This window comes from Canis lupus, chromosome 14, assembly GCF_003254725.2.
Source record: "Canis lupus dingo isolate Sandy chromosome 14, ASM325472v2, whole genome shotgun sequence".
Lineage (NCBI taxonomy): Eukaryota > Metazoa > Chordata > Mammalia > Carnivora > Canidae > Canis > Canis lupus.
The window spans coordinates 45786539-45801137 of NC_064256.1; the positions used below are offsets into that span (position 1 = coordinate 45786539).

The 14599-nt window shown below is 45.3% G+C and overlaps 1 protein-coding gene across 2 annotated transcripts in view; it reads left to right on the forward strand.

The window, feature by feature from the left end:
- Nucleotides 1–3428: 3428 nt before the first annotated feature.
- BMPER (BMP binding endothelial regulator) overlaps nucleotides 3429–14599 on the forward strand; it is a 242340-nt gene continuing 231169 nt past the window's right edge. The window contains exons 1-2 of one of the 2 annotated variants that reach the window (XM_025464605.3): nucleotides 3429–3577; nucleotides 4762–4847. In XM_025464605.3, the coding sequence (XP_025320390.1) occupies nucleotides 4833–4847 (15 nt within the window). In that variant the 5' untranslated portion in view covers nucleotides 3429–3577; nucleotides 4762–4832. Of the gene's footprint in view, nucleotides 3717–4761; nucleotides 4848–14599 lie in introns of both variants that reach the window. The other variant, XM_025464604.3, reaches the window with a different exon arrangement.

A 14599-nucleotide genomic window follows, 5' to 3' on the forward strand; every position in this document is an offset into this window, starting at 1 on the left:
ACCCCATTCATTCCTACCTTATACTGCATTCATTAACAAACATGCTTTATCTCCTCTACTAGATGGTAACCTCCTTAGTAGCACCACTGCTTATCCTTATCAAGTCTAAAATGCCTAGCCTGATGTCTTTTATAAAGCAAAACCCTCACGCACTTATGAAATACTTTTGGCCCTCCCTAGTGGTTGGTATCACAATTCCTTTACCCTGCTGCCTTTTTGATGGATCTATTTATTTCTATTTTTAGGAGAAGCTGGGTTGATGTAATCTCTTTTGCTAAATTATATATTTGGTTGCATTTTTCACTGCAAATTTAGTATCACCGTTTTGGAAGGAGATGAGAACTTCAACTACCACAGGCCTGATTTCCTTTTAGTCGGATTAGGTTATGCATTTTATTTTAAAGAGGATGAGAGAGCACTTTGTCTGAAAATGGAATGGGCCCTGAGTTAAACAGTGGTCTTTGATCCCCGTTACCTCCTTCTCCTTTAAAAATGGTATAAGCAGAGCCAAACACACATTGTGTTCTTTTGGTTTCAGTCAAGAGAGTTTTGGGATTTGGATGGTACCACCATTTGTTTTAATTGTGAAAGCAGATTGATGTGTCATTCAGTGAGGCCTCCTTCTTTCTTTTTTGACCCTGGAATATCTCAGCTTTGGGTGGATAGAGACCATCCTGCAGCTGATAGACCATCAGTTGAAGGAGTGGTGGTGGCAGCAGCAGTGAATGCATGCAAACACGTTCTGATAAGCCCTTTGGGGAGAAGGATGCTCTTACAGAGGTAGGCCCCAATTGCTGAAGAGGCAGCAAGGGAAATCACTGGTGGTAGCTGATTAGAACAAACAGGAAGAGGAGACAGGTTTGCCAAAGGCTTCTGTACATCTTTCCCATTTGTAAACTTCCAGGCAGATGAAAATGTTTTCCAGGTGGTTTTTGGATTTGTTCCTACGGGTAGAGTTTCAATGCACCCCTAAGTACCATGCCGCTGGTTAGAAGAATGCCATACACACCTAGATTCCATCATAAAGAATTTTGTCACACAAACCTTTGAGGATGCGTGGCTGGTGCCATGGAAGAAGGCACATCAGAGTACCTTATGCATCCTCTTCACATTTCCTCCACTTTCATAATGTGTGTTTATCCAAATGTACTGCTCAAGTCTGGGGCAATGAAACATCTCCTAGCCTCCCTGAGACTCCCCATTATTTGGTTTTCCCCTAGATAAGCTGTGATTAACATCTTTATCTAAAAACCCGATGCAGGGCAGTCCCAGTGGCTCAGCGGTTTAGCGCCTGCCTTCAGTTCAGGGTGGGATCCTGGAGACCAGGGTCGAGTCCTACCTCGGGCTCCCTGCGTGGAGCCTGCTTCTCCCTCTGCCTGTGTTTCTGCCTCTCTCAATCTCTCTCTCTCTCTCTCTCTCCCTGTCTCTCTGTGTCTCTAATAAATACATAAAAGATTAAAAAAATAAAAATAAAAACCTGATGCAGAGAGAATCTTTCTAGATTGAGAAGATAGCAGTTTCAACTAATTGTATTTATCTGTAGTAATAAAAGTTTTTATTTCATTTTTTAATCAATCACAATGGACTGGGAGGTAAGATTGGATTGAGAGGGTTTTTGTTTTTTATGATCAATCTGTCTTTATGGTTAGTAAATACATTAAAACAGTCATCTGGCGGGGGGGGGAACCCCAAACAGTCACACATAATCTTTCTTCTCTTTTAAGTTTTACACTAAAAATCTGTTTTGAGAGGGAAATGGAGCGTGCTAAGCTAATGACAGCTTTCCCTTCCCTTATTCTTTCCATGTCAGCTCCTTGGTGTGCGGGGACGTTGGAAATGCTGCATTAAAACATGAAAAATAAATAAATAAATAAATAAATAAATAAATAAATAAATAAATAAATAAATAAATAAACAGCACCCCGCCACCCCCTCCCCAGGCGTGGAGAGTTTAAGGTGGAACTACATTAAATGGGTTAGCAAACAGACTAGTTTATTTTCAAAGGTCCAGTTCCTGCGGCCGGCTGCGAGCCATCGGCTTTGGGGCGAGCCTGCCAGGTGCGTCCCGCTGGGGTTGCGTCCTGCGCTCGGCTCCTCGGGGACTGCGGTTCCGAGGCTCCCCGAGCCCAGGCGCGCATCCTCGGGGACAGGGAGGCGGCAACCCACGGCGAACCCCGAGGACCGCTGGCCGTCAGACCCCGGCACTTGTCAAAGGTCCTCTAAACCCCACCCCGCGCCGTCACAATCTGGCTCCAAAAAACTGTCTCCTCCGCTGCAGCCCGTCTCGGAGCTGGGGGTCCGGGGCTCCGACCCCGGGGGCCGCGGAGGCGAGGAGCGCGCAGCGGGGCTGCGACGGCCACCGAGCCCCCCCCCCCCCGGGTCCCTCCCTCTTTCGCGGGTGAATGAATGATTAGTCAAACATCACCTCCCCGCCCCAGCGCGCCGGAGGCTGGAAGGGAGGAGTCTCGGAGCGACTGTTTCCCTTTTATTATTTTTTTTGGGGGGGGGGGGGGTGGAAGGCGAAACGCGTTCGCCTCTGTGCTTTTATCCATCGGCCTTGCATGTCGTTTCCACTTCTGTCCTGCCGGGTCGGGACGCACAGACACCCAAGCACAGGCCACTGATGTCGCGGGCGCCTCGCCCCTCGGTCCGCTCAGCCGGCCAGGGCGCTGTCGCGGCCCCGCCAGAGGGGGACGCGAAGCGGGGAGGGAAAAGTTGCTGGGCCCCTCCTGCGCCCCAGCCGTCGCTCCTTCCCAAAGCTGGGGCGCCTGGGAGACAGCAGGGTGCAGAGGCGCCCCTGCGCCCCATTCTCTGTCTCCAAGGTCGGGGCAGCGCAGCGGCCGCAGGGGTCCTGTGCATCCCCGCTTAGGGGAGGGAGGGATCCCCCGGGGGAAGGGAGGAGGCGCGGAGCGCGCCCCGCGGAGCAGACGCGCCCGCCCGGCCCGGATCCGCGCCTCGGCGCTGGCGGCCGCCCCCGAGGGGCTGCGCGGAGGGCGGTGCGCGCGGCTCCCTGCGCCCGGGCGCCCCCAGCGGGATCCGGGCCGCGGCCGGTGCGCCCCTGTGCCGGGCGCGGGAGCGAGCGCGCGCGCCGGCCGGCCGGGCGGGCGGGGAGCCGGCGGGCCCGGCGGGGGTGGGGGTGCAGGGGGGAGGACGCGGCGGCGGCGGCGGCGGAGCGGCAGCGCCCCGGGCAGTAGCTGCAGCCCGGGCGGCGGTGCGCGGTCGGCGGCGCAGCGCGCCTCCTCGGCCTATCTCGGGCGGCTCCGACATCCCCCTCCTCGGCCCCAGCTGGCGCAGGGCGGCGGACGGCTGAACCGCTGCGAGCAACTCCCCCACCTCCCCCCCCCCCCCAAAAAAAAGCCGCATTGGAGGAGCCTGGCCGCAGGACCCCTCCTCCCTGGCGCCCCTCGCCCTTCGCCCCCCCCCCCCCCCCCCCCCCCCCCCCCGCTCCCGGGCGCCCGCCTCCCTCCTGCGCGGACTGTCTCCCGACTCGCCGGCTGAGAGCCCTTTCCGACTGCGAGCGGCGGTGCGGAGCCGAGGCGGCGGCGCGGGACCTGCAGGCGCCCGGGATTCCCTCCAGGTGACGATGCTCTGGTTCTCCGGCGTCAGGGCTCTGGCTGAGCGTCCCTGCCGGCGCTCGCCCGGGATTACCTGCTGCGTCTTGCTGCTGCTCAATTGCTCGGGGGTCCCCATGTCTCTGGCTTCCTCCTTCTTGACAGGTAGGGGAGGGGGCGGGAGGGACCGGCCCTCCGGGACGCTGGCTTGGTACCTGGGAGAGGAGGCGCTGGCTTGGCCCCGGGGACCGGAGGGTGGGGAGCGGGCACCTGGGCGCCGGGCCCCCGCGGGCCGACGGGGATGGAGCGGAGCCCGCCGCCCTAAGCGGGGGGAGGCGGCGAGGAGGTTCGGGATGGAGGACCGAGAGGCTGTGAACATCAGCCTGGTGATCCGACACATTCTGTTGGGATTTGAGAAGTGTCTTCATTGCGGTTGTTTTCCTCGACCTTTTTTTTTTTTTTTTTTTTTGATCGCTTCTCCTCCTGTGCGTATCAAGGAAAAAATTCGCACCGTTTTCCACACATCCTTCTTTCTCACTCTATAGGGTTTCAATATAGCTTCCGTGTTAGGAGTGCTTTTTAAAGCGCTGGCTCTCCAGACTTTGAATTTAAAGAAACTGTCACATTTTAAAAGGGTAACGATAGCAGGATATTATAATGATACGCTCTCAGGCAGGTGAAGACCTCAGCTGCTGTTCTGAAGGACATACTTTACTGACACCTGGTGCAGAAAAGAAAATATTAAGTCATTTCTAAGAGAAGAGGGGAGAAGATTATTTCAAAAAGTGATTGAAACTCAAAAGACAATCCGAGGCAGATTCATATAAAGACCTATTCATTGACGCAGTCCTGAATTTTGTTTATCCCTATTGAAATTTTTTTTTTTTTTGCATATGGGGGTATGTGTTTAGTTGAAATACCTTCATCAAGGAGGAGTATTTTTAAAGATTCAGTGAAATAGTTGGATTTGTGCTTCAGCCATCTGAAAGCAGAAAATCTATATATGACAGTCTTTTTTTTTAAACATGAAATAAAACTACTTAAAATAATATTGGGGGGCAGGGAATTTGTTTTTGTTGAGTTTGGTGATTTAAAACTCATCAGGAATTTCTGAATTTGGTGCTTCAAAAGAGGATTAGTGTAAAAATTTAAATGTTTGCAATAATGCCATTAAGCAAAATGTAAATGAATTTTTCCCCCTTTACTTCAGGTTCTGTTGCAAAATGTGAAAATGAAGGTGAAGTCCTCCAGATTCCATTTATCACAGACAATCCTTGTATAATGTGTGTCTGCTTGGTAAGTATGGGGATCAGGTAATGTGAAGTCAATTGCTCCTTTGACAAGGTGAATCCATTACATGTAATAATATAACCAGATCTTAAAAATCATTTTTAGTCATTACAAAATTGAATTGAATTCAGCTGAACTGCTGAGTTTTATAACTTTGGTACTTTCTATTTCATGAGGCTTAGGATTCTTACTTTTGACATCATCCTTACAGAAAAAAAAAATTAGGTGGACTTTGTATAGCACTGTCCTGGTGATAATTATTGTTGTCTGTTCCCAGAATGGCTGTTGCCATCAATTCATACTTGCCATCAAACTTTCTGCCTTGGTTCTATCGCATTAGTGCGAAAATGATGAGATAACATTTAGGTATAAAGGCCAGGAATAAGATATGTGACAAGGGGAAAGAGAGGTGACAGTCACAAAGAAGAAACCTGAGGACAAGATGTAATCTTGGATTTCTTTGCCTGTTATGCCCTAAGATCTCAAAAACAGCCTTTATATTTCTGATCTGGAAGCATGACTCAAAAAAGACATGCTTAAGAGAGAATGACACTTGGCTGTCAGCCGCTTAGTTAGCACGGGCAGTGGCCAATAGATTCAAAAAAATAATTTGTTTCGATTTATTTTAAGAGTTATTGATAAGATCTAATGAGTAACCACATGGGGGAGATTAAGTTATGTGAACAAGAAGTTCTGAGATGAAATAGGGACTCACCAGGAGCAACATTTTTGCTTGAGAGTGTTTACATGCCAATCACTATTGGCAAAACTTAGTTAAGAAGTACACATCACAAAACCCTGCTGGAGAAACATTCAGGCAGTCAGATGCAAAGCCCCAAAGTGATAGATGACTGCTAGTTATCAGATCAATATGCTGTATGGAACTGGGGAAGGGATTCTTCTCAATTTAGGTAGAAAGCCAAGCCATCTGGGTTTCAACTACCCAAACCTTTTCATGACAAGGGATGAGGTCAATGTTGCAAAATGATAAATGAGTGAAGGTGAATGCCTGTATCAAATGATTAGCAGGTTCTGAAGACTAAGGGAATCGACAGAAACAGAAGTAAAAATGCAGTACGTGTGCTGAGATGGTTAAATATAGGACAGCCGAGAGGGGGGCTCTTTGGATTTTGTTTATGAGTTGCCATGTTAATTAGTGATCCTTCCCTAAAGGACCTGTTCAAAAGAAGCTTTGTGTTTAAATTTCGTATCCGTAGTATATTTACAAATACAGTGTGTAGAGGGTGGGGGTGGAGGTGGGAGAGATAACCTTCCCCCTTCGTTGATCTTATCTGTATAATATGAGTGAATTGTTTTATCTTAATCTCTTAAGATTTCAGGGGAAATTCCTGAGTAACATTTAAATGTGCTTGGAGCCCCACATGTGAAAATACTGTTTTTCTCCTTAGCAATCTTACTACTTAGAAAGCTTAAATATACAATTTGCAAACTGTTCCCGAGTAACATTACGAAAAATTCTACACAGAGCAATCTCCCTTTTCAGTATTCTCCTCAGGATGTAAAATTGTGCCTTTCTCTGAAAGCACAGCCTTACTGATAATAAAATAGATGTGAGAATCCTACCATTTTGAAGCTGAAATAATGACTCTGAAGAGAGAAGATGAATCAGTTGGAATTCACATAGGAATGATTATTTATGCCGGAAAGGTATTGATTAAGTTGAGGAGGACTGTCGATTCATTTATATCTTTAACATTTAGAAGTATCTGACTTGAGTGAGAACAGTCAGAAATCCTTTCTAAACACACGAAGTCATGACTTCGGCCACCCAACTTGTTATTTGTAGGATGCTTCAGAGTTCTTTCAGGAGCTGAAAGGTTCAGTGATATGTTATCCTGACCTTGCAGGGGGGTAGGATTATGGGACCCAAGCTGTCATCGTCAGTGCTTCCCAAACATTTGTAATGACTTGATAAAATTGAGAAGGAATGGAGGACTGGCCACTTCTGTATCTGTGTCTGTTCTTGGAAGTTTCCAGGGGATCCACTGGAGACCACAGATTTCAAAGCACCTCGGACTGCTGTAAGGCTGGTTGGCATTTTTATACTTAGGTTGGAACATGGCCATATTCAGCAGGCAGATAATATCGATAGTAACAACATTTATGAAACGCTTTACTTGCTGGCACTTCCCTAAGCCTGCATTATTTCATTTAACCTTCACAAAAATCCTTTAGGACCTTTTGCTCCCATTTTACAGAGGTGGAAATCGAGGCTAAGAGAGTCTCGTAGCTTGTGAAGTTCATATTTTCATAGATAGAGCTGGAACTCGCTCTCAGTTTCATCTGTCTCTAGAGTATATACCTATAATCCAGTGGGACAGGCTATTCACTTAGTTAAAGATATGAAAAAACAAGAAAAAAAAATAGAACAATTGTGGAGTTATTTTACTTCTTGGTGCCGCATGAGTTATTTTGTTTTTTTCCTTTGAGTCTTTTTGGAGTTCAGTTAGCTCACATTTGTTAATCACATTATATGAAAGGAAAATCTCGTTATGATTTCGGTTGACCTGCAGGGAGCTTTAGTTGTGAGCTAGTTTTATGTATGTACATTAAGAGGGTATGTAATAGTCAAAACTGTACTTTGGATAAAGAAAATAGTCATATTTAGTTTGTGTTGGTCCAGCCTTTTGGCAGAAAGGTACCTAAAGCTGAGCACAAGCTCATATCTTATTTCATAACATGTACAAAAAAAAAAAAAAAAAAAAGCTAACCTCAACGTATGCTTAAAAAAGACGTAAAATGTTACAGTTGGGAGGAAATAGGTGGCACAAAGTCCTGTATATAATTACAGTGTAAAAGCTTGAAAACCCCACAAAATCAACTTGGCCTGATTTAAACTTTTAAGCTCTGAAATGTTTTGAAGGTGGAATGAACTCATTTCTGTGGGAATTTTGAGGATGACAGCGGGGGTAGTGGCTGCGGCAAGCAGAACTGAATAATTGTATTCTCATTTATCCTCATCTGCTGAGGCCCAGCATCTTGCCAGAATCAGCTGTGATCCAAGAATAACCTGTCTGTTAGCTGATGATGGATATAGTTTTAAAGTGGAGGAATCAAAAAGCTTCAGTTCATCTACTCAAGGGGAAGGTGAGAAGTTGGACCACTGTCATGAAATTGAGGGAATCTGGTGGGCAGTTGAGATTAAAAATGCAAGTGCTCCATTGTTTAGTTGGAAGGGAAAGCATGGCTATTCCTCACCTTAAAATACAGTCTTTTATGGGGCGATTTTTTGAAGGAAGGCTCAGACTTACTGCTGTTTTGTATCATTCCCCCTGCCCACCTTTGCTGGAACTTGTTTTCCCCCCAGAATGCCTAGGAAAACACTAGGTGCCTTTCCTAAATACAGCTGATAAGAGTCAGTCACACTCAGATAATGAATCCAAAGCAATTCTCTGGATTTTGGGCATCCTCAAATCCACCACATGTGCCTGGGAGGGGGTACTCCTACTTCTTGTCCCTTTCCACCTAACTGTCACATAAAAGGAAACAGGACAAGCCAGTGAGTTCGGCCCGGTACTGGAAACCTGAGAAAACTTTGGGGGCCAGGGCTCAGAAAACCAGAAGTCAGTCAGAGCTTAGTTTGGCATACATTTTGTTCAGCAAAAAACATGATTCTGAGGTTTAAATTTCCTCTTTTAAATCCAGAGGCGCAATGTAGAAATGGACCCTCTGCTCATAAAAAGCGATGTGAAATTTGGTGTTACAAGAAGTGGGGCTCCACCTATCTCGGAGTCAACCGAGTGGTGAGAACAGTGGAGACTTTGTCTGCTGTCTTCTACTTTCTAATCACAAAAATCCTCTGTCACTAAACAAGTAGCTACCAGCATCTTCAGTCCTCTGGGGTGCCTTATCTCTATAAGATCCTCATGTTTTTTTTATTGTTTAAATTAGCTGGCTACAGAATAGATATCTATTATCTGAACAAGTGTGAGACACATGTTTGAGAATGAGGGAGATAATGTATCAGGATTCAATTTGTGTGTGTGTGTGTGAGAGAGAGAGAGGGAGAGAGAAAGAGTGAGAGATGGGGGGAGAGAGAGAGAGAGAGAGAGAGAATGTGAAGTAGTCCAGATGTGTTCAGATACTGCCCTTGGTATGTGCACATATACATAGATTGTCCTATTTTTTGAAAATTATTTTGTATCATGTTTAGACTTTGGATGCTCACTAGGGAGGTGATCAGGATTTGTTTGTTTGTTTATTTTCTGTGTAGAAGGTGTTATGGTCCGTTGCCTTTCCATAAAACAGGGTATCCAGTAGAGCAGTTTTAAGGCCGGGGGAGGGGGGGTGGTGGGTGGGGGTAACTTATTTATAGCATTGTGCTGGCAAGTTCACCAGTACCAGCTCTGAGGCACTTATTTCTATCCATGCTTTATTGAAGTTAAGAGAGGCAGAGCAAATGTCCTGAGGTTATCCAGTTCCTAAGAGACAGACTGGGATGTGGAGCCAGTGCCTTCTCCACTAAACCAACTTGCTTTTACTAGTTGTTTACTATTAAAAAAAAAAAAAAGTGTTAATACTGCCAAGGGCTTCAGGGAGTTATTTCAATTTCTGCAAAGCTGACATAGGCTCTCCTTGGGGCGGTTAGAGTGATTTTGGTCTTGTAGCACACACCACGTCTGGAATTTGGGGGGCCCTTTCAAAGGCAGACCCACGGTTCAGGCAGCTTTTTGCCTGGCATTGCATCATATTTTGGCAAAGAGCTTTGGCGCTGGCATCAGGCAGGCCAAATCTAAGGCTCTGTCGCTCACCGGTGGGTAAACTTGGGAAGGTTGCCTTACCTTTCTGAGGCTTGGTTTCCTCATCTGGAGAGCGGGATAACGACAGAAGCTCAGAGAGCTGCCGTGAGAATGAAGCGAGAGGCAGCGTGGAAGGCTTGGCCCAGATTTTGGCATGGAGTGAGCTCTCTAGAATGATTCATTGTTGTTGTTGTTGATGATGACATTATTGTTTAAATTCTTATTTCCTCACATGGAAGAGGATGCAAAGTTTCATCAGAATAGGGAGGAAAAAAAAAAAAAGCAGCAGCATGGGAAGAAGGATGCCAAGCCCACCCATCGTTATGAATGAACAGGGCTAAGTCAGGAGCATTTGTGGGGTTTTCTGTCCCTCCAGACTTGGACTGGGCTGATCTAGGCCGCTTCCTTATTGGTCCAGTGGTCTGCGAGCCCTGGTATAAGTTTTCCCCTTGCTCTCCATTAAACACTAAAAAAACTTTCCATGGAAGAGGGGCCTCGTTTTTTCTGCAGGGTATTTACATCTCTATGCCTGTGGGGTCACCTTCACTTGTACTTTTATTGGCAGAGGGATAGAGTTGGGACTCAGGAGCGAGCGCCGTAATTCTGGAAAAACCGCCTAGTGGTCTGGCAGCGTGGGGATTTTCCTGGCCCGCCTCGTGGAAGTCTCTCAACCCCGTTCCAGACTTGAGTGGGGTTTTGCTGCCTATTTACTCCTGTGCTCCCCTTCCCTGCCCCATCCCATGTTAAACATGCTTTCACTTCATTTGTAGACTCTGGCCCTTCAAGTGGGCACCAATGGTAAGCTGTGTTTTCAGGGTAGGAAATAATGCCGAGGAAGAGGAGCCCTTCTCCAGCCTGGGATACAGATCTGGTGAGGCGGAAGGAGAGGACATGGTCAGAAAAGTCAGGCAAGGAAAAACGATGGAAAGTAAAGTCAGTTGATAAAAATTTGTTGCTTAGGGCGCCTGGGTGGCTCAGTGGTTGAGCCTCTGCCTTTGGCTCAGGTCAAGATCCCAGGGTCCTGGGATTGAGTCCCCGCAGGGAGCCTGCTTTCCCTCTGCCCATGTCCCTGCCTCTTTCCGTGTCTCTCATGAATAAATAAACAAAATCTTAAAAATAAAAAGTTGTTGCAAAAATAAAGGATATCACTTTTTCACACCCTCTTCTGTGGCACTTCTGTCCAGCTGATGGTATATTGACTCCTTTGTGATAAAAAGAATACGAGTAACACTACCTTTCATGGCACCGGGAGGTCAAGTGTGCTCGTTGAACTTGGTTAAGATCAGCAAATGAGCTGAGTGTATATTTTAAGACCTCTTGATTCCCAGTTCTAATTCTATAAAATGCTACTCAAAGCACTGGGGATAGCAGGTTATAATTTCAATAATATTATTCTTTCTTCCTTCTCTCCACACTTCATTCTCCCCTTTCATTTTATTTTATTATCTTTAGCCTTTTCTGTATTTGGAGCATTGTGCTGGTTGGGCACCTCAGGGAGGCAAAGACCAATAGGACAGATTCTTGCCCACAGCCTAATGGGGGAGAAAGACCCGTGCGTAAATAAGTCCCACAGAAGTGACAGGAAAAGCACTCTAATACACTGGAACCCAAGTACTGAGGGAGTTATAGTTGAATTCTGACTGGATTATCTGGGTGGAGGAAGGCTGGTGTTGGCACAGCCCTGGTGGAGGATAGGCACAGAGGAATGTGTGCCTGGGGCTTGGGGAAGTGGCAGGGTCCCGAGTGCATGAAGATCTGGTAAAAGCTGGAGTTAGAAAGCTTAGAACCAGCCAGGGGAGGACCTTGAGTGCAGTAGTAAGGAGATCGTTTCCACTCAGGTAACTGGGAGGATTTCGTATTTTGGTGCAGCTACATGACCCCATAAGATGTGTTCTCTCTAAATGCCTGTAGGAGCTTTTGTGGGTATATTTCAAAGGTGGGAAGGCTGGAGTTTGGACAGCAGACTCCAGGGATGTGTTGTGGTCAGGGGAGAGCAAACAGCAAGCTGCTGAGACAAGTAGCATGGGCAGTGGGGATGGAAGGACACATTGGGGTAAACCAATGTTGCTGATTCTTTTGAACTTCTTTAGCCACCTTCCAGTTCTAGAATATACAGTATTAAGGACTCCAAGCCATGCCTAGCACTGTATTAAAATACAGTGTCATTATGGTGGAGTGATATGCTAGGGTATTTCTGTAGCAGTCACTTTGCTAATCACTTGGCATCTCTAGAGGAGATTGCTGCCACATGAATAGAGAGTTTCTTTCCCAGAACTCACTTTTCAAAATTCTATTTTTTGTTCTATGCTATTGGATGACTCATTTGGCAAATTATTGCATCTGGTAAATATTACCATGATAGGATGTGTTCTCAGTGGTGGCACAAATTTTATATAATAATAAAAATTGGGTAGCTCACCTTAAAAAAGTCTATCAATGTGGTAGGACCCCTAGACTTGCAGAGGACTTTTAGAACCCACGTTCATAGAAACAGATGGCAAAAGTGAGAGATGGGGTGAATTAGAGGGAATTTTGAGAGATCCACCAGTGGTATAGACAATGTAGGAAGAGAAGAGGTCATTGATATGGGTGTGTGAGAATGAGTTTAGACCTGATGAGTTGGCTTTGATATAGACCTTCCAAGTAGAAGAGCCCAATAGGCTTGGTAGAGAAATCAGGACCAGAGGACAGAAATTTGTTAACTGCCTGAATTAAAATACACATCAAAAACTCTGGGAATAAATTATTTGTCTAAATTGAGCTTTCAAGAAATGGGCCTGCAAGAGTAATCTTCTAATTATTTCTTCTAAAGGGTTATATTTAAGGGGGAAGGTAGAAAAGGAGAAACCCATGGCAGAGATTGAAAAGTAGTTGTAGAAGAAGGAGTAGAACCAGGAAAGTGTAGGCCAAAGCAAAAGGTGCTTGAAGAACAAAACGACCAGTGGTATTAAATATTGCAGCGTTAGACGGAAGATTCTAGGATAATATCAAAAAAAGAACTTTCTCATCATCTTATTGGACTATTGGAAATGATTAGAGGTGGTGCCCACCTGTCTAGGACCTGCTGTACATTTTCACATGGACTAGAGTTCATCATAGATGGAATTTGGTGGAACCCCGTTTGATAGAAATCCAAAGTGAGATTGCTGTAGGGATTTTGAAAATTTAGTGCAAAAATAACAAATTTTCCAAACTTTGATTTGGAAAGATCTTAGCAAAAGTGAATAAATACCACACGAAATTTTAAAAGGTACCAAAACAAAACTAATTTCATGGATAAAAGTAATATACTCTTCCAAACATCTTTGGAATGTTTCTATAGTTATGTGCAAAATGGACAAGGCCATGTTGAGGCTATTATTATTATTATTATTATTATTATTAATAAGAGCAACAATATAAAAGAGCCTGGCTAATATAAAATCTTACCATTATAAACTTTCAAGTTTGTTCTATTAAAGCTAATAGTGCTTTAAAAAATATTATGATATAATGTAATCCCGTAGCTAGATCTTCAGGAAAAATATTTTCTTCCTTCACTAAATTCTTAATATCTGCTTTGTTATTGAAGTACAGCTATGGAATGGCAGCCTTGGTGTCTGAAATGATGGGTTCAAGTCTCATGGGGCCCACCTGGTAGCTGTGCATCACTGAACAGGTGACTTGTACTCTCTGAGCCTTAGTTGTGAGTACTGGGCAAGTCGCAATGGTGTGTGTACCCTTCAGCTTCATCTGTAAAGAGGAATGATAATACAGACCCTAATCTGTTGACTGGAGCCATTAACTGGGATGATGTGTGTGGATTAAATGCACTGATGTTTGTGAAAGGCCTTTGGGAACAGTATGAATGGAATTATTAAGGGCAAGAATTTGAATAGAGGAAAATGAAGGGTATGCCGTAAACCAGTTTTTAGCAGATAATTGAATGAGTATATTTTTGGGGAACAATAGTGTCGTGATTCCTATGTCTACTCCTTAATAGTTGTAAGGCTGTGAGTGAATTGCCTAATATTCTGTATCTTTTTGTCTTCATTATAGGGCTTTGGTCAGAACTGTGGGTTAAAACATGTAAAGTTCTAGGGGCTCCTGGGGGCTCAGTCAGTTAAGCGTTTGACTCTTAATTTCGGCTCAGGTCATGATCTCAGGGTTGTGAGATTGAGCCCTGCATGGGGCCTGGCACTCAGCAGGGAGTCTGGTTGAGATTTTCTCTCCCCCTCTCCTTCTGCCCTTCCCACTGTGTACACTCTGGCCCTGTCTCTCTCTCAAATACATAGATAAATAAATACATAAATAAAATCTTTTTTTTTACATAAATAAAATCTTTAAAAAAAAACCCCAAACAAAAATCATGTAAAATTCTTAGAACAGGGTCTAGAATATGGTAAGCACTTCTGAAATGATAGCCACTGCCACTATCACTGTCAATGCAATGCTTTTAAGAAGTGATTAAATGGACTGTTCTTATTTCAATTTTTGTCGACACTTGTGAAATATGTTTACTGTGAATTTCTGTCGGGGTAGACAATGGAACCTCAATAGAGGTGACTGCTATCTTTTCTGATAAAAGATGGAGAACGCTGGTCGTATTTGGGGCTTAGCAAGATGGGTGACTCCTCTGTTTTTCATCTTCAAAGGCTCACCTGCTTGGTTGGTGTCGATCTACAGATAGTTACTCACCATGTTGCTTTCATAGTGAGGTCTAGTTGTCCTTTCACAGCACTTGCCATTGGATCAGGAGGTGGCAGGTGGGAGGCAAGGATGTAAACCTAATTGCTGAGTGGACCTGCTGAGCCTGGCACCTGTGAGTTCCCTCCATTTGAGAGTGTGCAGAGTCCTGCTCTCAGACCAACCACAGTCACTCATGCATGCCCGTGGTGTGGGACTTTACCCTTTACAGGCTAATCCCAGATTCACTGATGGGACTGGATTTGGACATGCGGACCCTACAAATCCATGCAGCTTTGTATGTTTGCAACCTGCTGTCCCGTCACCTGCTCC